The sequence below is a fragment of the Passer domesticus genome, chromosome 25 (genome assembly GCF_036417665.1).
Source record: "Passer domesticus isolate bPasDom1 chromosome 25, bPasDom1.hap1, whole genome shotgun sequence".
Taxonomy (NCBI): domain Eukaryota; kingdom Metazoa; phylum Chordata; class Aves; order Passeriformes; family Passeridae; genus Passer; species Passer domesticus.
In genome coordinates, this window is record NC_087498.1 from 4,923,052 (window position 1) to 4,948,103 (window position 25,052).

Below are 25,052 nucleotides of genomic sequence, written 5' to 3' on the forward strand. Positions count from 1 at the left end.
TGTAGGCAAAATATTCTTTTTTAAAGATGGCTTTTAAATTTTCATTTTTAAACTTCTTTTTAAGCTACCTAATTACATGTGAAGATGATTTCTAAAAACCCATAGTGTTGGTGTCTCTTCTTCCTCATAGCATTTACACCACTCTGAAATCCAGCAGTCACACATGCATACTCAGGTTTTGGATTTTCCTCTGGAAACAGCTAGTCTTAAGTTACTGGGCTTTTGTTTTTTCTTCTTTTCCAGAACACGGAGGCAGAGAAGGGGGGTCCACGCTGTGTCTGTCTGCCACATGAATCCCCCTCCCTTCCCCCAAAAGTCAGCTTTTTCTTAAATTCTCCTCTTGTCGATACCCGTTTTGTGTTTTTGTGTTTTAAGACTGTCCGAAGTGGTAAGGACCGTGGAAACCCTGAAAGAAAGTTGGAGACATAATCAATTTTCAACAGGCAAGAAACAAAATGCTCAGTGCTCAGCTCCAAAGAGTGCCCAGCCCAGCCCAGGGCTTCCCACCAACCCCACTGTGGCTCCAAGGACACTCTGACACCACACGTTCCAGGGCTGGCTTCCCCAGACAGGGCAGATGCCACCACTTACCTCTGTCAGATGTTTTTTTAAGCAAAGGCCACAAAATAACTTGTGTTTTTTATACCAGAATTCCTTATAGATGCTACAACACCTGCAGGCCCAGCAGCTGCAGCCTCCCCAGTCTGTCCCACAGGTGTGGGGCTGTCACTGGGTAAGAGGCCACACCAGGAAAAAACCCAAGAAGAAAAATTCCACATTCCCAAAAGTACCGTGTCACCTTCTCAAGGTGACAATGCACATTTGCCTCCAGTGAAATCAACCAGAGCATTTACCAAAAACCCCCAAAATGCTTCCTAGAGAATCCATTTCCCTCCTTTACATCCTGAAGTGAGTCACCTAAATGTCAGATGTAGTCACAGGTCTCAAATGAACAGGAACTCCTTTTGTAACTTCTATTGTCCAGATCAGTTCTCCGGGGTTTCATCAGGAAGCAGAAGAAAGACCAGCAGGCAGCAAGAGATGCCCCAGCTCACAGCAGATGAAGTTTGTCAGTGAAGAACCCCCACACAAACCCAGACACACACTGAGGTCAGGAGAGAGATGAGGGAGAAAAACTTGCTGTATCTCATGGCAGAGTTGGAAGGTGATTATGCAAATGCTTCTAAACACAGCCCAGCTCTTCCCAGCACACTCTGGGTAAGGCAGTGAGAGCCCAAACCATTCCTGTTCTGGCTGAATGAGATTCCCTGACCTCGATTTTCACCACTCTGCCTTTGACAGGGCAAATTTCCTAGGAAATACCATTTCCTTTGTGTTCTACAACTTCAAACCCCCCTCACTGCAGGAGCCAGGGCTGTGGAGCCCTTACAGATTGTGTAAAGAATCAACGTCACTGGCAAACCCCAGGCTGGAGAGCTCTGCTGCAGATCTGACTAGGAAGGAAGTGCCATGAGCAGTCTGTAATCTTGCTACAGCTGGAGAGAAAAAGTTCATTCTTGGGGATATAATCAGGTGGTAAATACAAGCAAATTGCAAAATGAAGCAGCTCTCAGCAGCTCTCAGAATCCAGCCAAGAGGAGGATCAGCAGACAATTAACCAGGACATCTCCTGAACTGCGTGGGAAGTATGAGAGACTGGGAACGTGGAAATTGCTGTTTGCAGACAGAAATACATGCAAGTGATGGAAAAACAAACACGCTTCTGCCCCAGGAATATGCTGCAGTGCCAGTTTGTAAAGCTTTTCAAAAGAGAACAGCCAGCAGATTCCAGCATGACAGTTCACCTGAGGAAGGAGATGCTCCCATCAAAATGCAGACTGAGAATTCCAACATTTCCAAAAATACACTCACTGAAACAAGGGGAAAGGGAGAAGCAGGACAGAAACATCAAGATGGTGTGAACAGGTCCACAAGAAAAGGACAGAGATGAAAAGCAATGTATGAACAGGATCCCAAGCAGTCTCACCTCACAGGGATTAAGCTATTGTACTTAGCACTCTGCAGAAGGAAAACAGGATTTGCTGCTGATTACCTGCACAGACACATTTGCCAGAATTTGCTTCATCTTTGAGCTACCTGCACACAAGGCTTTGTTGGAGGCACTGCCTGGCGAGCTCAGGAGGGGTTTCACCATCCCCTGCTCCTCTGCTGGGACCACCCTGGGAGTCCCTTGCCCTGTGTCACCCCACAGGGGATGCCAGAGGCAAAACAAACTTGCTTTAATTTGGGGGTTCCACAAGCATCCCCCCGTGGTGTAAGGCACTGCCAGTCTGACACCAGAGCAGCTCACTTGTGCTCCGGGATGCAGAGACCCTGTGAAGTCACTGTGAGCTGGTTTGCAGGGAAACCCTCTGGATCTCCAGAGTGGAATCATTCTGGAGCACTGAATTATGCAAACTGTGTCAGTTAAACCCAGAGTTTAGCTCAGCATGAGATTCCCCAGCTCTGCAGCCCCTGGCACCCTGCAGTGAACACCTGGCACCCTGCAGTGAGCTCCCCTGGCAATGCCATGACCATGGTCAGCTCCTCCTGACCCAAGGAATTTCACCATGGAAAAGCCCCCAAATCTTTCCTTTTGGAATTGTCACTCTTCACTGCATTTCACCTACCCGAGATTCACTACTGAGCATGAGAACTTGGCAAAACTGAACCCCACTTGCATCTTTAAGGCGAGTGAGAGCTGCTTCAGTGCAGACCTGTGCAGGTGACTCCACCTCCCCTGGCCCATGACATTCTGTCACCATGCACAATGTAAGGGTTTGATACCAGAAAACTTTAATTACTGCTGCAATGCAAATACCAAACCCCTCTATGACATTTTCAAGCCTAATTATCCCCTCTATGCAACATTTTACATCACAAACATGCAAAAATAATTCTGCAGACAATTGCAGTTTTCCCGAGTTGTTTCAAAGGAAGGATTTTTCCCAGTATTTTTGGTGCCTTCCCATCTATCCTCCAAGTGGAATCACTGTCTTTATGGAAAGCTCAGCTGCAGCTTTGCAAACTCGCTTTCAGTTCTTCCAGAATGTTCCCCAGAAGTAACTGCTCACTTGCTGGTGGGAGCACTGGCTCTTCACACAGACCAGTGTGTGACAACACAGGACTGTGATTTTCCAAGCAAAGCGTCTGCATGACAACTACTGGTATAAATTATCATTTGACTCGTGCCTCTAGAAGGGAAGTGAGGTGTTTTGCAAAGTTGAAACCCTTTGTGAACACTGAGCTCTGCAAACCGAGGTACCTGTGCTGGGAACAAAGCGAGGATTAAGTGAATCTTTCACAAACCATCACACACAGGCTTTCAGACATCTCTTTATTTCACCTCTGTGACTGAGTCACCAGCAATGCAGGTACACTTCCAGGGACAGGAGGTGGATGCACAGCAATACAGGAGTCTCCCAGTGGCCACTGACAGTGGCCCCAGCCCACGCTGCTGGTCCCCATCCCCTCAGGCTGCTCCTGCCCCAGCCTCGCTTACGCAAACTGAGCACAAACAGAGAACAAAGCATCCAGCACTTGTGTTTTATTCCATGCATGCTGTGCAAACATGGCGTGGCTGGAGACCACCAGGAAGTTCAGGACCTTCTGGGAGCAGGCACTGGCAGGGCTGGCTCGGGTGCCCGTGGGTGAGGGGGTGGCAGGGCTCAGGTCCCTGAGCTCCCATGCACAGCTCCCTGATGTGCTGCTGGGCCAGGATAAACAACAACTCTGCTGGGCTGCAATGGAGCAAAGTTAGGCTAAAACCAGATTGTCTGGCACTTCCCACAGTCTGGAAGGACATGGATTTCATGGATGAGCTGCCGTGCAGCACCCAAACCACCAATCTCTCATTAGAGAGGCACAGCAGCTCATGGCAGCCCAGCCCAGGCTGCAGTGCTGTGGGAGCTCCAAGCCCAACCTTCTCCCACTGTGTCTAAATGGATGTAACCACACGGTGGCCAGCCCAGTGTGAAGCCCAGACACCAGGATGGAAGGAGCTTCTCCTCCTCCATGGATGCAAACACTTTTGGGGCATCATCCTCATGCATAAAGACAGTTTGATGCCCCGTTTCCAGTAAAAGTATTTCTGTCTATAGTTTACAGAGGCACTCCAAAAATCTGCAAATTGGAGGCCCTGGTTTGGGAGAAGCATGGCTTTAGAAGCAGCAGCAACATTTAAGCTCAGAGAGGGGAAGCCAGTCAAAGGCTCCAAGGACACAGGGTTGGTTTCCCCTTATGCACAGAAAGCTGCCAAGTAGCTCAGCTCCACACAGAACCAAGGGAGGTGGGGAGCACAAACACAGCAGGAAAAAAGGAGTTCAGATTTTAAAGCTGTGAACTCCAAATATGTTTCTATTTCACTGGGCATTGAAGAGCAGCACAAGCAATGACCAGGACAGCCAGGCACCATTTGCTGTGGTGGGGATGATGCTCAGTGTCCTGTCTGGGCAAATCTTTGCAGAATCACAACCTCCAGGTGCAGATTTTTCTGCATGACATAGAGTGAAGTGATTCCTCAGCTCATCTGGGCAGCAGGTTTAGATACAGATCTGTGGATTTTATATAGAGATGTTAAGTACAATCTAAGTGTCAGGATATGGCTATTCATTTCTCTTCTCAAACATGGAAACGTGTACATTTCTTTCCTCAGTTAAGCAATTAAACTCTAATTCCCAGGCACTGTAAGACTGGATCTTGGGCTTTTAATGGAAAAGCCAGTCACAAGAGAGCAGCAGTGACCGTGCAGGGTTGCTGTGAGACAGGAGTAAATAGGAGAAAGCTGTAACAACCTCAGATCTCTGGAGAATCCAGAGAAAGCAACTGCCAGAGAATGAAGTATCTGTGCATGGGGATTTCTGGGCATCCTACCCTGCACTTAGGCACATCTTTACATCTAAGAACATGCAAAAACTCCAGTGGGAACAGATTTAACAACAACATGCTTCAAGCAAAGCAGGCCTGGCCTGCAGCCTCCCCACAGTGTGTGGAAGGTGGGCAGGGGGCCCCAGGGAGGTGGGTGCCATGGCAGGAATAAAGGGCACACAGCTTGTTCCAACCATGCCACAAGTTTCACCTTACCCTCTTACAGGGAATTCTGTGTCTGGATTTGTTTTTTTTCCCCCTAGGACACCCAAACCACACGCTCTGCTGCTGTATAAAAGCATTTTGAATGTTTCCAGGTGTGCCCTGCTGCTGCACTTGTCTAACCCAGCAGCAGATGGCACGTTGGTGCTGCCACAATCCTGACTCCAACGGGGAGCTCTAGAGGACAAGTCACACCTGCTCCGTGCACCAGAGGGAGAACTAATTCCGACAAGGTCTGGCAGCTTTGAGTATGTTTTACACCTGCAGATGCCACAAACTGCTCGTTTTATCTCAAAGATTTCATGGTCTCATGCACTGCATGACTGGCTGTCCCCAGTGTCTGTCAGCAGAGGAAGCCTCCACAGTCAGCTGAGAAATATTTAAGGGTTTATTTTACTTCTAAATACAGGGGACAGGCTCTTCTCAACACTTTAACTAAACCTGAATCATCTCCTGTGCTCACCAAATGGCCTGTCAAACACGACTGGGGATTCCCTCCCTCTCCCAGGTACATGAAAGGAGACAAAAATATCAGAGATCCTGCCCAAGATAAACAAAATCCAGGAATTCTTGGAGTCTGTGCCACTGCCTAACAACCCACAGTGCTCTTCTGCCTGCTCTAGAACCTGAAATAAAGCCTTTCACATCCATATTCAATCACAGGGCAGCAACTCCCAGTGCAGTAGTTTTCCTTCTCCTCTGCAGCAGCAGAGTACAGGTCAGATCCCCTGGGGATTGGAGAAGATGGGCCAGGTAGAGCTTTTCCCAACAGGACCTGGAGCTCCATCTGTTCCTCAGGTAATTCAATACTCCTGACATCACCTCTAATAACCCCTTTTCTGCTCCAGCAGCATCTCCACCTGGGTACACCATGCACACAAAGGGAAAAAAGCCAAATAAAACTGCATCTCCTTTTCCCAGAGGCCTGGTCAGGGAATGGGGGAAATGTTCACATGACCATTTCAAACCAGACCAGGTGTCTGGAATGTACAACTCCCTCAAACTTGTTTACTTACAGAACCAGTATTGTACCAATATGAATATTGGGTCTGTGGCAGAAAACTTCCTGCCCTGGGCAGGATGGGCAAGGCTGGAACAGGACTCAGATCTTCAGACCTACCAGAACAGCCTCCAAAGGATGAAATAATTTGTCTTAGTATGTCACAACCAAAAAGAACTGCAGCAGAGAGAAAAACCACCCAAAAGTCAAGTAGCTTTTCCATATCCCCCATCCCCAAGCAAAAAAAGGACTCCAAAGTTGTCCCTTCTGAAGCCAGCAAACAAAATGTCTGCTTTAATCTCAGACAATCCACCTCAAATCCACCCAAGAATATTCTGTAAATACAAAAAAGAAACAAACAACAAACCCCCAAACAAAACAACCCAAAACAAGGAAAAAGAGGAGGAAAGGTCACCTGCCCTGCTTTTGGGGTTAGATTATAACTGCCCCTGTTTCCTCAGAGCACGGAGCTCTGGGTTAGCAGCCAAACCAGCTCACTTCAACCTTGTGACACCTCTCAGGTGGTGCTTCACTCTCCTGCTGGCTTCTCTGCCACAGCACAGCTGCTCCTTGCCAGGGGCTCTGGTTCCTCAGCCCACACTCTCTGCAGGCAGCCCCAGCCCAGCCCCTCGGGGAGCACCACGAGCCCAGCACAGCAGCAGCTCTGAGCACTGCCACTCCAGGTGGTGATTCACTGACAGGTCACCCTTCCCAAGCCATCCACTGCACTGTTGTGAGCAGGGCCTGGCAGCAGGGCCAGCCCAGAGATGGTGTTTGGGACACTAAGGGGGGGCAGTCAGGCTCACCCCACACATGGCAGCCATAAAAATGCACAGCCCTGGGTAAAGGTCACTAAAACAAGATCCACTGGCACAGGACAGGCAGGTCATCCAGGGAGGAACTAAAGTGCTGTAGGTGAACTAACATTAGGGCTTTATTAAGTCATTCAGCAACCAAGTGTTATTGTCCTACACAGCCTGCTCAAAGTACAGTAAAGCATTTTTAAAGGATTTAAAAAATCAAAACTAGTTTGACATACGACAGTACACACCTACACATACTGCTGCATTAACAGGTGGATTCTGAATTGTAAATAATCCTGCAATTCATTTTTCACACACAAGCAAATAAAAACAGTCAAAATATCACTCAGACTCATATAGCATCCACCAAGCAAGCTTTTGAGAGAGATTTAAAGTAAAGATAATTTAAAAGTCACCTACAATTATGAACAAGACAAGGACACAGACAGGAACAGTCCTGATTGACTGTTCCTGCAGGCAGCTTCTGCAATCAAATGGTGTGCTCTGTAGTCTCCCCACACCAGCTAAAAAGAAGTTATCTGGCTAATCTGGAGTTGGAGGGTGTGGTTATTCGTTCTCTGTTCAAAATTATGTCAAGCTCAGGACACATCTAGAGAGATATTTTGACTTATTTGCACACGCAACTGGAGCAGGCTCCAGCCACTTGAGGTTACAGCACCCAAACAAGGTTATATAAATTTAAAGAAGGACTTGAAGCAAAAACAAAAAGGTGGATCTGGTAGAGTCTATCAGAGGCAAAAAATATTTTAATATAACATGAGGAGTTGGCAGAGTCAGACAGTCAAATTGAGAACCTTCCTTAGCAGGTCTGGCAGAAGCAGAAGGAAAGGGCTTTGCAGTTTGGAAGGAAGAGCAATTACACACCTGCCAGGCTCCTCCCCTACCCGTTCTCCTGCTCGCCCAGGGCACCTACCTTACTGTACGTCACTACCGACAAGTTGTTCGAGTGACTGCTGGGGGAGAGATTTACAGAGTTTTGTGACAGTCCATTCTGATCTTGTTCGATTTGGTCAGGAGCAGGCCCCCATGTGTTTTTGCTGATTGTGCCTAGCTCGGAACCCCCAGGGTCTTTTAGGTTGTTTTCATCTGGTTGCCTGTTCTTCTGTGGAGAGGCGAATGGGTTAAAGTTTCCTTCTACCTTGCGATGCGGCTGCGTGTTGAACTCTGTTTCAAAGGATGACAGCTGCTGTGTGACACCCAGAAGTCCTCCAACTTCCACGCTGAGGATCACCCAGATGACATCTGTGGAAAGATACACATTTGGGTTGTCACTAGATGGGAGTTTACAAAGGGTCAGAAGGAGCAAATGAATTCCATCCTTTACACTAGCAAGAAACAGACTTATTGCTTAAAGGACATTTGTACAAAGCATCAGCAGTACTGGTTCCAGTGCCCCCAGTTTAACAGGCCTGAGATCAGCAGTTTGAATTTTAGGAGCCAACTGAGGAGAGTGCGATTCTACCTGAGGGGCACATCACTTAAGGAACCACACACCCTACTAGGGCCAGCACCTCGAGTACACACCACTAATCCTCCCTGTGCACAGCTCCCCTCACTGAAAACTGTACACACAGGCACCACTGACCCCCGTGTACACCCTCACCAGTGACCCCCCTGTACATACAAGCACCACTGACCCCCCTAAACACCCTCACCAGTGACCCCCCTGTACATACAAGCACCACTGACCCCCTGTACATCCTCACCAGTGACCCCCTGTACACACAGGCACCACTGACCCCCGTGTACACCCTCACCAGTGACCCCCTGTACACCCTCCCCAGTGACCCCCAGCCCCATACCCGCCCCCCCCGAGGCTCTGGAGCGGCCCCGCAGCGCCCTCTGCCGCTCTCTCACGGCCTTGCAGCCCGGGCTGCCACCACCGAGCCCCACTCACAGCTTGGTGGCCAAAGGGGTTCGATCTTCAGGTCGTTTTCTGGCAAAAGTGACAATTTCTGGCAATGCAGGGACATCTCCCATTGTCCAGGGCTGGGAACCTTCTGGAAACCCTGGGCTTTGTGAGCATATGGGACCAGCAACACAAACCGGACAGGCTGTCCCACCTGCATGGGGATATCCCTGCCCATCCCCTCCAGACAATGAGGAGCTGCGTGGCAGTGCCAGGGCTGCCAGCCCCCTCCTTCTGGGCACTGGTATTTTTGCCTCCATGTGCCAACACCTCTCACTCAAGCCCTGAAACTTGGGATACTCCCAGCTGCCAACAGAGACACAAAGATGTTCTTAGTGTATACTAAAGCTGGCAGAAAAGGGAGGGAAGGCTGCACTGAAGGCAGATGTTTGAGGCCCAGGCTGAAGCACTAGGCAAAATAGCCAAATGTGTTCTTCAAACAGAGAAATAGCTCAAGGGGATGCACTAAATCACTGCATTAAACCCTGGGTATTAACTTCTCACATGAGGTTTTCACCACTGTTTTATGCTCATATGTAGTTCAAAATGTTAAGCAATGGAAAACTGGGAAAGAATCTTGACAAGGACCAACCAGGAAAGAGTCTCAATGAGAGCTGTGCACATCCCTTTGTTTTCCAGAGTTTTATGTAATCTGTAATTTGTTCCAGTGCTTAGAAAACACTGACCAAGACAACAAAGCAGCTCCCTTGATGTTTTCCTCCACTCTGTGCGCTGTATTTGAGCCCAGGGCTGGCAGACCTCTGCCCTGTGCTCCATTTTGTGCCTGCTGTGGGCTGGGAAGGGCTGCTCACCTCCGTAGTAGAGCCCCGTGGCAGTGCACATCCGCCACTGTCCCTGATACATTCCGGCGGTGCTGGGGCTGCACATCTGCACGCTGACATCAGCCATCTCCTGCGGCTCCAGGGACCTCACCATCACCATGTTCACGTGGCCAAACTGGTCTCCACCGACATACTTCAGGCAAACCCCTGGGGGCCACGCCTCCGTCCCTGCATTAGACAGGACAGGGAATTACTGACAGCGCACCGGGAGAAGCTTTGTCTGCTTGTGTAAGACTGGTTGAAACACGCTTGTTAAAACAGTTGTGCAATTGTTGGATGGTCAAAGGAAACCAAGATACACAGGACGCAGCAGCAGTGGATGCTGAGGAAGCCTGGTTTTCAGAGCAGGCTTAACTGGTGCATTTACTCAATTCATATTTGAGTAATCTCTATGTATTTGTTACACAAAAAATTTCTCCAAGTCACAGTGTAACAGCTTAAAAAAAAACCCAAACAACTTATCCTATACACATCTTCCCTTCCCCAGGGCAAGAGGCAGAGACAAGGGCAGGGCTGTGTTGTGTGCCCCCATTTCTGCCTCCCTCCATGAAGCTCCTGAACCATGCCACATCAAATACCTGTTATTTACACCAAGTGTTGGCAGCATGTCCTTTCAGGGATTCATTTCTTCCTAAGCCTGTTAGGAGTCTCAAGAGGAACTCATAGTTTGAGCTGTAACTGAAGTGCCAGCACTATTTCTAAACGGATTTATTTCCCTCCTTGCACCAAGCCTTTTCTCAGGCTTGTGCAAAGGTGGCAAGAAGGGTTGTGAACACACAATTTATCTGTGGAGATCCATGTTTAGACTGCAGACACTGGGACTGACAGCGTGACCTGGCAATCAGAGAGACAGAAAACAGCTCCTGCGTGCAGGCACCGCTGCCAAAGATAACAAATGCTGGGGCAGACAGAACGAAAAAGCCTCTCTACTGAGACTCATGAAAAATCAGTTTAGCACAATTTTCTTTTGCTTCTTCCCCAGTCACATCACATGACTAAGCCAAGGACTGAGAACACCTCCTGCTCAGCTGAGGCTGACGGAAATGGCTACGGAAAGCCTGAACCACCACGAAGGCTGGAACTGCTCCGTCTGCTCTGAGGCGAGCGCGCTGGAGGCTGCTCTGACCTCACGTCACCTCAAGGAGCATCCTTTGCAACAGCCTGCCTGCTAATTTAATCCCTGTGGATACTCCAGTGAAGAGCAAGGACTGGTTTTCTTGTCAAGTCCTTATTTTGGAATCCACAAGCTTGCAGGGAGAGCAGGATGTGCAGAGTGCAGCGGGATGTTCAGCGTGGGGGATGTACCAGTACAGCTGGAAAGGTGCTGAGAGAGCAAGGCTCTGAAAGAGGAGCTGGGTGTCTGGCTGACCTCAGCCTGGGGCATGGGGCACTTGAGCATGAAGCCTCATCTGCAGAGGTTGGCAGCCCAGCAACATGGTTTAGTTTAAATTATTTATGTGATTTTTATCAGGTTTAATGGCTTTAGGCTTGCAAGGTGCCTAGAACGCTGCAACTGATAAGCCTCATAAAATGAAATTATGATTATGTCATTCTATTTCAGTACACTCATCTCTCAGGAGATGATAAATTGCAGAGAGTGTCCTGCAGAGCCAGCAGCAGCTGGGGGCAGAGAGGGGAGAGGAAGCCAGGCTGTTAAATCCTGCTGCTCTTCCAGCAATGTTCAACTACACGAACTGCTCCTTTGGCAGACAAGGCAGCACCGTCCTGCAGGTACCAGAGCAGGGCTTTTTACTGTGTTTTTTACTGACACAGATGAGAACCTGACTGAACTGAGCTCACAGCTCACACGCCTCAAACTGACAGTCTCTGAGCTCTGCCTGTCACACTCATCAGACCTGCAACGCTCCAGTGACACACGCCTCAGGTATTTTGTGTTCTAGAACTGAAGTCATGTAATCAAGGACTCCTGTAGAGCTGTTAAAATCCTTGGCTCTGCTTCAGTTATCTGCCTAACAGGTAGATATTATCTGGAAACACTACAGCCCTTTGATACTATACCTTAATTAAACCAAAGAAGGGTTTTCAGGTGCTGCAGTCCTCCTCACACTGCACAGTCACAACCAGCATGTGAAGCTGCACTCCACTAACCCTCAGTGGTTGTACCAAGCCCTGGCCTCCAGCACCACTGCTAGGGCATGGATGGATGGTCTGACAAGCCAGATTCAAACCACACAGAGGCCAAAACATGTCGGCCTCGCCAGGAAATCCTAAATCAAGATGAGCTCCTGTCCCTCATTTTAGAAGGCCCAGAATTTCAGAAGGTGAAACATTCCAAGAACAATGAATCCTTGTTCCCCTGAACAAGGATGCTAAATTAAGGCTGAATTTGCATCCAGGAAATGGCACATCAGAGGAACAAGGAAGGGAGGAGTCAGCCCCAGATAGAGGTGTAGTCATAACACACATAAATTGAGATACTAAGAGTGGAGAAACAAGACCTATCACACTTACTAGATTTGGAAGAGCTGTATTTGGGACAGTTATAAAAAAATTGCCAGTTGACTTTTCACAGTATTGGAGCTCAAGCAAGTTCCCTGTTTCACCCTTCCATTGTACTTTCAAACAGAGGGAGGCAGAAAAAGTACACTGAAATATTAAATCCTTCCTGTAGAACACATTCTCTAGAAATCAGAGTTCTTAAACACAATAATGAAATATTCTTAGATTTTAGTGTGGTTTTATTGTGGATGTTCTGTCCAAGTACTGCAGCTACTCCCAAGCAGAAATACTGAGAGCTGAACCTGACTCATGATGACTCCCAGCATCACACCTCGGTGTGAGATTGTTCTGCCCCACACAAGTACAAGCAGGTCAATTAAATTCAGACACACAGTTTTAAATGTTCATGCAACATCCCATCACTGCACTGCTTGAGGACAAGGGATTCCTTCACATCCATGGATCTCATTTTCCTCCCTGACTGCATCCCACCAGATTAAGCACTGGGAATGCACTTTGCCCAGCCTCACTTCCTGGATCCCAGGCACTGCTTTGACTTATTTCAAACTGGAATGTGGTCTCTCCAGCCCTGCATCCTCTCAGAACATGAAAAGGCAATTCTGCCTGAAGTGGACCTGCCACATGACCCTTGTGTCACTGCCTTGTTTGTCTACAATTTCCTAGAGTTTGTTTGTGTGGTGGCACAAGGAACAACAGTGCCTCACCAAGCTGCTGATCCCACCACAAAATGTTTGTGCCAACCCAAGAAGAGGAACTTGCACGGGCTGGCAGCAGCTCAGAGTGGCTCCAGCCCAGGTGAGTGCACAGGAGATTCCTGCCTCAAGCCAGCATCCCTCCCACTGCATCCCAGCACTGCTGTGTGGGTTTGCTGCAGCCCAAAGGCCTCACCTGTATTCTGTATCCTCCACGTTTTTGTAAACTGGGTATCAGGAGGGATGGACTCTCCTTCACCTATGGTGACATCTTCCACAAACGACATGGAGGGGACATTGATATTTGGACTCTCAAAATCATAGTAGGCTCCAATGGCAGCTTGTAGATTCCTGAAAAGGAAAAAAGCACATTACAATCTGAAGTACAGGTGGGTCAGACCTTTGCACAGGTCATATGTCATCCTAAACAGGTCAGCAAAAATATCCAGACTGTAATAACTCTGCTGCTCAGGTGTTTTTTAAAAGCTTTTATCTCTATCACATATGGACTCTCCAAGATAACAAAAGAGCTCAAAATACAGCACTTTTTCTTGCCAGGGACATTAGCTTAGGTCACTTTTCTACTCTGCTTCTATTTTCACTGGAAACTTCAGAACTTACAAGTTTTGGAGGCCTCTATTCCAACAGTTCTTTATGGAATTTGCTGAACAGTTCAGGAGACACCAAGAGAAGAGCTATGTCACAAACACTGGGCAGTTTCTTCACACCAGCCTTGGTACCTCAGCTAATTTCAAAAGGACCAACCAAACCTCTCCATTTTATTTTGGCACACAAGGTTCAAAAGGAGCACAAGAGGAACAAAACATGAAGAACACTCCTCTGATAACTCTCAGGGTCAAAGGGCACCAGTGGCTACAGATAATAACTCCAGCCTCACTGGAGTTTTTGAAATACAGCATCAGGTACAAACTGTTTATTCATCAATAAAGTGCCTGTTCAGCTCTGGGTAGTCACAACTTGCAGGAACTTCCAAACCACCTGAGTCAAAAGTTCTCACTGAATAAAGATAAATGACAGTGGAAGTGTGTGATATATTAAGGACATTCAGAAAACCACAATGCTATTGATTCCTGAGCCACGGTGTAGCTACAACTCATGATAATTAATGTGAGAAGAAGAACAGTCAGGCAGGAAGAGGATTCATGAGCCTTAGCTCAGTTCCACGATATACTATTAAGTCATTATGTAAGTGTTTGGCAAGTCATGTAATTCCTCTGTTTATACATGTCTGAGAGGTTATGGCCTTGATTTACATGTTGTGAGTGGGTGCTGTGAGAATGGAGATGAGTAAAATCTCCCCAAACGCAATGGGCACAACAACTGCTTTTTTTATTCATGACTGCAGAAATCTGTGTTGCTTTTTTGAGCAGGATAGGAAAAAAAAACCAAAACCAAGATTTCAGGAACTGGGAACCACCACCTAAAACCAAAGCCCTGCAGGAGCTGCTCTGTGTGGGCACAGTGACATATTGAGGGGCTGGAGAGTGGTGGGGTGTCATGTGTCCGAGTCAGACAGCCAAGGTGAAAGCAAGAGAAACATTTGCAGCGTGACCCTGAGCAAGAGCAAACACAGGGCTTTGTGGGGCTGCTTGCCAGCTGGAAAGAGGCTTGAAACAGTGAGTAAAGAAACTGCCTCCTGTTCAATTCCTACAGTGTTCATGGCAAAAAAAACATTTAAATCAGACATTCTGGATAAAATCTGAACTGCATGGGAGCAGTGTCACCTTCTCCTCACAGAAAACTCAGAGAACCCAAAGTGCAGCAGCTGACTGGGGGGCAACAGCGAGGGGCAGAGCTGCACTGGGGGCACTGGGAGAGGACCCAAAGAGCCCCATCGGTTTTGTAATCAATCCATCCATCACAGCACCACAGATAATCGCTGTGTGAGTCACACGAGTTCCTGACATTCTGCTAAGGAGGCACTGGAGGAATGTCCTGCACAACATGGCCACGGGGATCGATCAGCAGTGTCACAGCCAGACCTTTGCCATCCGTGCCGAGCGGACTTTGGTCCATCACAGGAGCCACCGGGCCAGAACTCTGAATTCCAGAGCAGAAACCATTATTCAGCCTGAGGCGTTTTCTACTTAGGAGTGTCAGGGCTCTATTTAATCCCGCCAGCTCAGTCAAATGCTGCAGGAAGGGGCCATGTCACATTAGCCAGTAAACAGAGATAAATGCTCAGTTTTACGTCACCAACCGCCTGTTGCTTATACACTGCACAAGATTTACATAACTCACGCCAGGGCTGCGCCAAGAGACTCCTGCTCGCTCACCCAGCTAACACCATCAGCTGGAGCTTAGTTTGCACCAGGATTTCTTCCTGTGGTACAGCAATCCAAGGCAAAAGGTATTGTAGGAGACACAAAAGACAGCAATGCAGCTCTTTCTCTTCCTAATCCACTACTACATAATTACATTTTCAGATGGACCACAACACCTTGTGAGAGATGATTCTGGAATTGGTGGTACTGACATTTTATTGACACCGAGAGGAAAAAATAAAAGCTCTGAGGGGCAGATTTCTACTGCAACTCTTTGCAAGGCAGCCTGGCTGTGTTTGTTTGCTGGGCTGCAAACAGGCCTCAGAAGGTAGTGGGCTATTTGTGCACATAGGCCTGGGGCCAGCACTCCCATCCCGGGGTCATATTTCAGTGCACTTTGCCATTGGGAAACAACAACACTCCTCTGCAGCATCGAGTTAAAAACTAACTAAGAGCAACGCATGCTGGAAACAGATTTGCCCTGTTTGTGACCAAATACTCCCAAACCCACCTCCCCATTCCCACAGTATGAGCTGTGTGATGGGGGATGTTCGGGGTGAGCCCTTCTATGAGTTTCAACGCCTCTTGGACTTCCCAGTAGAGAACTAAAAAGAAGCTTCCAGAAACTGAAGAGAAATTCACAGTGGCAAAAGCCAAAGTCAGGATGACAAAGCAAATCTGCCTTGAGTTCACGTTCTTTGACACAGACAACCCCAGGAGATAGGGACAGAGCAGCAGTGGTGGCAGTGCTCTGTGCCAGAGGCACCCCAGCTCACACCCTGCACAACCACTGGCTCTGTCCTACTCCTCCCCACAAGAGACACTGCTCCTCCTCCTCCCTGGCCCCAAAAAACCCCCAAGATGAGTTGCAGAGCAGCTCTCCGGGGAAAATGTCACTTGCAGAGGTGAACTCTGCAGTCTGGTGATGTGGAGGCAGCTGAACCCAAGCAGCACATCCTGCACTCACCCTTCTGCCACAGGCACAGCAGCAGTGCAGCCCACAACCACATGTGACCCTAAAGACAGACATGCCTTAGGGCAAACACACTCAAGGCCCTGAAATTAATCTATTTTAAAATACACATTTGGGGTTCTTTTAGGTCTTTGCCCAGCTGTGAAGCATAGCCCCAGCTGCAGACACTGCAGGGACAGACAAAGGGTCAGCCCTCAGAGGGTCCAGATATCTTCCAAAGGCTTCTGCTCACACACCCCTGCCTGCTTGATTTCACTCCTCTGTGTGACTTACACCACTCTGCTTGCTACCCCCTGCTCTCTGCCATATGAGATAAATTACTATTATAAACCAAACAACTCTGCAAATCCAGCCGGTGTAATTGACATGATTGAGCTCTCCTAATTACAGGGGTGGCCACGCAGCTCTTTCTTCACAGGGCCCTCCAGGTGTCAGGCCCTCCTTGCCTTCCCAAAATTAAGCAATTTTTCCATTTTTAGAGCAGTCCTGGACCACAGCAGTTTGTAGCCCTGCCACACTCACAGAGCAGGTCTGACAGGACCCAGCTCCCAGGAAAAGCCTGCAGTCACAAGTCACCCCAGTGATGGGGTGAGCCCAGGACTCAGCAGCGTGCTCAATTTTAGCCCTAAGAGCAGGATTCCAGAAAGAGACAGGGGAGTAGGGAGCAAGTACAGGTTGTAGCTCCACATTATCAACCAAATCCACTCTAACTGGGTATCCCTCTCCTTCCTCTCCAAGGGCATCCCGTAACTCTTGGGTGTCAAGTGCTTTTCCCACACAACACCAAAGTCTTCCTTTCCAGATCAATCCTTCTGCTCTGCTGCTTCATTTCAAGCCTCAGGAGCTAAATTACAATAGTCAAGTTAAAACCTCCTCTGCTAATAGCTCTGGTGACATCCCTTAACAACTCTTAAGTGATAGCAAAGAGGTGGCTCATCTTGAGCCCTTCTTTCCCTTCCCTGTTTTCTCTAGACAGCCTTTTGTTATGTTAAACCAATATATTTAGCCATTAATTAATTAAAGTTATTCAGTGTTCAAAATTAAGATAAACTCTTCCAAATCAGTTCACCAACTCAAGGCCTCCCTACACAACCTCCCTGTCCTGCAAACAACCAACAGGATACAGGTAAAGGGAAATTGTCTTTTAATTGATTGTATCAGACTTTCTTAGGAGACTGAAGCCACTGAAGCACAGAGGCTGCTGAGGCCTCAAGCAAAGCAGGGCACAGACCCAAAACCCTTCTGCTCCCCAGAATATGGAGAATTCTTTCAGCATAGAGAAGTTCAGTATCTTGGAAGAAAAGCAGTACAAGCAGGTGCTTCAAACATACAAGACAAGGGACGTTAGAATTTGAACTATGAATGTTACAGGAATCTGCAAGCTTTCATGTATTGTCAAATTACTTGACGAGCAAGCCAAAGAAAAATGTAATTTTTTAAAGAACAGATCATTGGGGGTAAAAATTCAAATCAAAACACAGCTTAAGCTCAAAATCCAGCCTGAAAATGTCCCTCTCTCTGGCTCTTGCCCATGCTCACAGCACAGCACCCACCATGGCCTGCTCCTGGGGAACACCACAGGGCTCTGCTTCTCCTGAGCTGCTGGAGAACACAGCAGACAGGATGCTCCCTGCAATGGCACCTGCCATTTGGAATTTCAGGTGGGAGGCAGCCCTCAGGTCGTGCAGAGACAGCCAGCAATGTTTCTTATGTAACAAACGGACTTGGGCATTGGAAGGAAGGTGCCAAGGTCTGTCCCTGTGGAGGTGAGAGGAGCAGGGAGGTGCCCTCAGCACTGACAGGGTGCAGCGTTTTGTTATGAGCCAAGCAACTCAGGTGACATCTCCTGGAAATATGCAACGTAGATGCTGGGCAGTGCTAAAGAGCACAGTAAAACCTCCAGCACAGAGCATGTGATGCAGGACACCTCTGACTCCTTCTGTAACTCAAGTCTCCACCTTCACAGAGCTCCTCTCGCTGTCCAAATGCAGTCTGTAACCAGGCACCACAGCACCCCAGAAGGTGTCTATTGTTAAAAACCAAAAATAAACAGTGCAGCAGATGGACAGCTTCTCACTCCCAAATAATGGAACTTCTCTACATGATACAGGGGGAGAGACTAAAAATGCATATGGGAGACATCCAAGTGGGCCAAGCCCTTTTGTCTCCTCGTTTCCACAATCTTAGTTGGATGTTCCTTACCCCAGCTCTTGGGGACCTGGATTGCTGATAAGCCAGGCTGGGACATTTCCAACAGCTTCTGCTGCTCCTGAAGCAGGAGATGCTTCACTCCAAGCCTTGGAGAAGGCCGAAGGGGGTGGGGGAAGAGGCACGCACATCATGCTGCAGGGAAGCACTTCTACCTGGAGCTTTCTATTCAAACCTTCAATAGGGATGACACATGGCAATTAAGTGCAAAGTCTCAAGATGTTTTGAAGGGCTGGAATTTTAATCAGTGAATATCTTTCAGCAGACAGAATTTCAGAAAGCAAAATTTCTGTGTCAGTTTTCTTCGTTCTTGACCCCTCTTATATTAAAGTTACACTAAATTCTATGTATGAAGTTGGGAAACTACATCAGAAGATGTTTGATGATGGAAAAGGATCACTGAGGGAAGCTGAAAGCTTTAAGCTGAATTTACACAGCTGAAGGGGGGAAAGACCTGACTAATTTAAAGCTTATGTATTTTTTCACATAAGACACAGAAAAACATTTCATTGTTTTAGTTGAAAGCAGCAGTTCCACATACAAGTGGGGTGTTCTAGGAAGAAGACAGAAACCTGTGGTGACAAAAGTAATCCTGTGTCTGCAGGGGCAGCATGAGGAGAGAAACTGAGAGCCCACATGAGAGGCACAGAGTCCTCAGAGAACCAAACCATCAAAGGAACTCGCTTTCCCTGAGAAGCTTTCATGTGCACAGAAACACCAACAGCAGCTGCTGAAACCTTCTCTAGATACCTGCACAGGGCTGAGCACATCACCTGAGCACAGCAAAGCACCTGAGCACAGCCCCCTGCCCAACAGCAGCACCACAATAACGGTGCTACGAGCAGGAGTCCCAGAGCTGTCCCCAGCAGCTGAGCCCTCCCAAAGCAGTTGGTCCCAGCAGCTTTAAGAGGGGGGTAAAATATCCCGAGAATGTCCCAGCAGGAGATGCCACTGAAAACAGGCCACAGCTCTTCCCAGTGGAAAGCCATTGAGAGCTGCCAGTGCACAGGAGATTCTGTAACTGCCCATTCCTCAGTACAAACTATGTTACCAATCTATAATTGTCTGATGAAAGTGAAAGGGGATTAAGCGACAGAAACTGTCTGAGAACAAGTTGGGGCATGTAAGGCAGAGTCCAGCTGGACCAAAATTATATTGTACCCAATTCCCAATTCTGCTACAGTTACCTGCTTATGCTTTCATGCCACAGGCACGAAATTTTTCAATGCTTTGTACCTTGGATCACAATTATAGTATGTTCCACAGTTATAAATACAATTTCTTTAGAGTCTAGATTTCATTCCAAATAATCAGGTCAAACACTTGAGCTGCTCTGAAGAAGAGGTGTGGGTTTGGGGTTTTTTTAATGCACTAGATAAAAGCTTCTAAGAAAATATTTTTAAATTGTTTAATTCTGTAATGTTGCTATTTTTAGTAGTATTAGGAGACAGCTGTGGACACAGAGAGGCAGCAGTCTGGGATGGTTCACAGGCACTAAGAGACACACACTGTGTTTAAACAGTTTAAAACCTCTTTTCCCTCCCCAACCCAAGGGTGTAAATGACCCTGCACCCACCACAATCCACACAGCTCCCCAGCCTGTCCTGACATCCTGGCAGTAGCACATCAGCAACCACCAGATCTGCTTCTGGGGTGCCACTTCTGCCTGTGAGGACAGCGTGTCACCAGCTGGGTTACAGTAAGATGGACATCAAGTCCAAAGCCTCAGCTTTCTTCTTCCCTGCTAAGGCTTATCAACACCCCATCAGTGTTTTGAGGCCACCCTTCTCACCAGATTTGGCCCAGCTGGTCACTGTAAACAAATATTAACCCAACCAGAGTCACAGCAAGACACAGATTGCCTGACAAACGTGTACTGAGTCACAGAAAGAGCACGGGACTCTGGTCTCTGTCACCTGATAAGGATGACGGGAACTGCCACCCACTGCTGCCACTGCCCCATGGATGCTGGGAGGAACAAAACCCCACAGGCATGCCCAGGGAAGGATGGGAAGGATGATTTCTTTGCAGAATCAGGTCTCAGGCTCCTGCCTCCTCCCTGACATTTAGAGGATTCCCACTAAAGGGAAGGAGTGTCAAAACCAAGCTCGAGGTCTATACAGAGCAGTGGGGAAGTTTTCCTCACATTTGTGAGAACATGGATTCAATGTGAAGAGCAGACCAAACATCTGCTCTCAGAGCACACCTGGGGTTAAAAATCAGGAGCAATGCTGGTGTGAGCCACTGTGGGAAACACATCCTGTGTGAGTGAATCCCCTTGACCCAGTCTGTTCTGTGAGATTCTGAGTGTCCTGACTTCTCACTCAAATATACCTCAAGTATTTCTCTGAGTAGCACCTACATTTCATGTAAGTCATGGGAAAAGCAATTAAACCCCTATTAGTTAAACCATGTTTAAACTTCCAATTAAGTTCATCCACTTCTGGGCAATCCAGGTGTTTCACTGGATAGAAAGGATTTGAACAGGGATGGAAATGTGAATCTGTAAGAGAACTGTAACACAGAACTGTCCCACACCTGACATGAGAGAGAACAAGGTTTTACTGCAGATTTCTGCAGTATTTTCAGAGATAAGTTTATCTTCATGCAAAACATCACCTAGGGAGTACTAGTTAAACCATGACACAGCTACAAATTCTCCTAAATAGATGAAAAACACGAGGATCTCTGGAAGAGATCTGACAACCTTACAAATAATAACCTTTTCACCTAAAGCTGGATCCAAAAAGCTTTGTTACAATAATGCTTTTTTTTCCCCCTACACACAATGGAAACCATCATTACCTGACACACTTCAATTAAATATCACACCTACTAATCTGATAAAAATTCAGCTTTCTAAACAAGAGCTAAAAAGAGAATATAAAGAAATATTACATGTAGATTATTGAAATATACATTAGTTCTTCCAAACTGGGAATCTCTGAGCCAGATACACTAAAATATGGATTTTAAATCCACCACCATCAGCTACTTCAGACTAATTCACTTTCTCATGGAATTAAAGCAGCTCCAAGCCTCTCACCCACAAAGCTGGCACACACTCCAATTCAGAGAAAATCACTCCTTTTTCTTGTCCCAATACAATTTCCACACCAGCTTTAGAGGAATCCAGTGACTTCTATGGAATTCCAGGAGCATCCTGTGAAGGCAAAGGGGTTCAGACCCACTCCTGCCCATCTCAGATCACTGTGGAGCTGCAGGCAACACGTGGGACTTCACTGCACCCCAAAAACCCCCTGTGAGCCCCCTCCCTCCCTCCCACCTGTGGTGGGCCCAGCATCTGGAGGGGAGGGAGCAGAGCCAAGGGAACCCAGGGGATTTGATCCTGGATGCAACAGTAGCAAAATGCCCTCCTCACTCCACTGCCCAGGGTTTCCTCCCAAGGAAGAAACGTTTTCAGCATCAAACAGCTCATTTTTGGTTCTGCTTTTTGAACAAAGAAGTTCACTTTTGGTTTTAGGCCGAAAGTGAAAGCTCAGCCTCTCCCTCTGCAGCCACTCTGAATGGAAAATAAATAACTAAATGGTAGAGCAGGATGGTGTGTGCTGCTGCTGCTGGGGAATGGACAGCCAGGATCTCAGGAATCAGATTTTTGCAGCAAGAAGGCAAGAAGTCAGCACAGAAAACAGACATAACTCCAGGAAAGTGTTTAATAAATACCAGGGAAAGACAAAGGGTTTAACCTGTATTTCCTGCAGATCAAGGAACAGCCTCCGAAACTCTGGATGCATATGTTCAACCCAAAGCATTTTTGGAGCAGTTAATAAAGCCAGCTGGCAGTTCCTCAGCACTGCCCAAGCCTGACAGAGGTCTGAAGGGGCACTGAGCATTCCTGGGAACTGGAGAAGTGGACACAGATTTTAGAGGCTACTTACAGGTATTCCTCCCCAGTCAGCCACTAATTTTCCCCCCTAGATTGGCCAAACAAGCTATTTAAAAATAATTCCTTTATTCCAGCAGTACTGCTAATTCACTGCAAGTCCTCTGACCACAATTACTAATGATGCTGCTGGAAATGGTCTTTCAAAGCACATTAAGCTCTGAGTGCTCCCTACAGTACATGGGGAAGGAACTGTGGGTCTGGAGATCACAGTTCTGCCAAAGAGCAGCTTCCACACCTGGGAACAAGTTCTAGTGGAACTATTTATGCCTTTGTTAATTAACTCACACATGGGACAATGCTACAGACAACCTGGAATACCCAACACGTGCATTTCTGTCACCATTTCCTGCAGGTGAACACCAATCCTGGTGCAGAAGGAAGGGATCATCCCTGAAAGAACGTGCCATGCCTTTAACACTTGTTAAAGTGATCTGATAGTCTCATCAAGACAAATTATTTGCAGGATGTGCTGGTGCCAGCAGGTTCTGACCCTAATCCCAGGCCACACGAGGCAAACCTGGTAGGGCACCTGAATCACCTGGGCAGTGTGGGTTGCCATGCCTTTAACACTTGGAAAAGTGATCTGATAGTCTCACCAAGACAAATAATTTGCAGGATGTGCTGGTGCCAGCTGGTGTGAGAAGGTTCTGACCCCAATCCTGGTAGGGCACCTGAATCACCTGGGCAGTGTGGGCTGCACAGGGCCCCTCACTGACACGGGAAAGGCGCTTCCAGAACAGCAGCACGTGTCCTGATTGTCCCTGGGTCAGTGCAGGGCCAGCCCAGCAGGGCCAACGACCCCAGGGCCACCCAGGAAGGGGTGGGAGCTGGGCAGGGGCACAGGGCACAGCTGGCAGCAGGACACAGCAGCACGAGGGACAGCACCAAGCTGGGGCAGAAGGAGCAGCCCCTGCCAGGCACTCACTCTGGCCCTGAGCCCTCAGAGCAGCCCCAGCCCGTGTTTGTTTGCACACACATCTCACCACCCCAACAGGCACGTGCCCATCCAGCCACGAGGCTTAACAAACTTCACAAAAAAATGTGAAAAACGATGTTTTCAGAACCAAACTACCCAAGTTGGGAAATCAAGGCTATTTCAACCACTTCAGTCACTCTGAGGCTGGATTTGAAATGCTGTTAGTTCAAACAAGAATTCAATACTCCTGAATGAAAAAGAGCTGCTCCAGCACAAACCAGGACCACTCTGGCTACACAGAGCATCTTCAGGAGTAACTTTCAGGGAACTCTGCTCCCTGCTCTCCCCAGGAACCTCCCAGAACCCCCAGGATTACAGAGCAGTGTCATTTTTAGTCATATCACCAACACATGGATGAGGTGGAAAGCATCTTCTGCTGGGAGCCAACCGTTTCTTCAGAGCAAACTCCTGAACTCCTCGAGACCTTCTTTCACACTGTGCCAGCTTGCAAAACACAAGGAATTACTTGCTATTCCCCTACTACTTTACTGCAGATGCTTATTTGCCACTAAAATTCGATACAGAGCTGTAGGAGGAAGGAAAACCAACCAACACAGTTGTCTCCCCACTGTTTATAAACTCAACGATTCCACACGAGTTTTCTCCCAACTGTTGATAGCCTGACCTCCCCCTGTATTTCAGCTTTCAAAGCTGAGGTTTCTGGGTTTGATGTTCCACCTCTAAGCAGAGCTTAGCTAAGTCATCTCTCTGTGTCTGAAACACTCAGCACTCGTTTGCTGTCCTGCAGCCCCCACCCTGCAGAGTTTTTAGGTCAACACACTTTGGAGAGGTGCAAGGGCTCAAAACGAGCCAAACCCCACGACTCACAGAGCAGCTGCTCCACAACACCCTTTTCACAGTTCCTGGGCTCACTGCACCAGAACACTCCTAGCCGCTGTTTTTCACCCTCGTACTGAGTATCTCCCCTGTTTTTCTCGAGCTACAGCGTCGCTGATAACCCGTGCCTTCTTCTTCCTTGGGCAGTGCCACACAGCCTTTATCAAGACAAACACGCACCCGAGAGCCACAAGATTCAGAGAGACCCTCGGCCCGCAGGCAGACGCTGTTTTCCCCAAACACCCCGGGAACTCTCCCACGTGCACCGCGGCCGCTTCCAGGCTCCTCCAGCGCCTTTCTGCCACAATTCCCCTCCCTCCGAGGCCCCGAACGCAGCCTCACACCAACAGCTCCGCGGCTTTTGGAGCGGCAAACCCGCACCGGGGGCTGGGCCGAGACTCGGGCCCGTCCCGCTGCCCCAGCGCCATGGCAGCCGCGGGCCCGGCCAGGGCACGGAGGGCCCGGCACAAACACCGCCCGTTCCCCGCCGCGGCCCTGAGGCGGCCGGCCCGGCGCTGTTTTGTGGGGGGGCCGCGGCCCCTCGGCCCCGCGAGCCCCCTCAGGCCGCGCCGCCCGCCCCCCCCGCGGCCCCGGGCCCGCACCAGTTGGTCATGTCGAGGAAGAAGGCGCAGCCGGCGGGGCTGAGCTGGAAGCCGAGCAGGCGCTGGAACTCGCCGATCAGCACGTCCTTGTCGGTGGTGCCGAGGCAGCTGAACTTCTGCATGAGCTCCGCGTCCAGGTCCACGTCCATGCCCTCCATGGCCGGGGGGGCTCCGCGGCCGGGCCGGGGCCGCCTCAGCGCCGCGCGCGCGCGGGGGGGGGCGCGCGGGGGCGGGCGGCCGGGCGGGGGGGGGGGGGGAGAGGCGGAGGGTGGGGGGGGGGAGCGGGTGCGCGCGCCGACGCCGCCGGCCGCTCTGCGCCTGCGCCGCCCCGCCCCGCGCGGCGTCGCCCCCCCCCCCCCCCACCAGCGGCCGGGAAGGGAGGGAGCGCGGCAAGGGCGAGGGGGCGGGGCCTCGCATGCAAATGAGCG

The 25,052-nt window shown here is 48.8% G+C and overlaps 1 protein-coding gene across 1 annotated transcript; it reads right to left on the reverse strand.

Annotated features, from left to right (window-relative positions):
* Positions 1–24,860, reverse strand: ILRUN (inflammation and lipid regulator with UBA-like and NBR1-like domains). Its single transcript, XM_064399258.1, has 5 exons — positions 24,625–24,860; positions 13,033–13,187; positions 9,634–9,831; positions 7,826–8,154; positions 1–406 (listed from the first exon to the last, which is right to left on the reverse strand). Exons 1-5 carry the CDS (start codon positions 24,780–24,782, stop codon positions 371–373), a joined length of 876 nt encoding a protein of 291 aa, XP_064255328.1. The 5' UTR covers positions 24,783–24,860; the 3' UTR covers positions 1–370.
* Between the last annotated feature and the right edge of the window lie 192 nt (positions 24,861–25,052).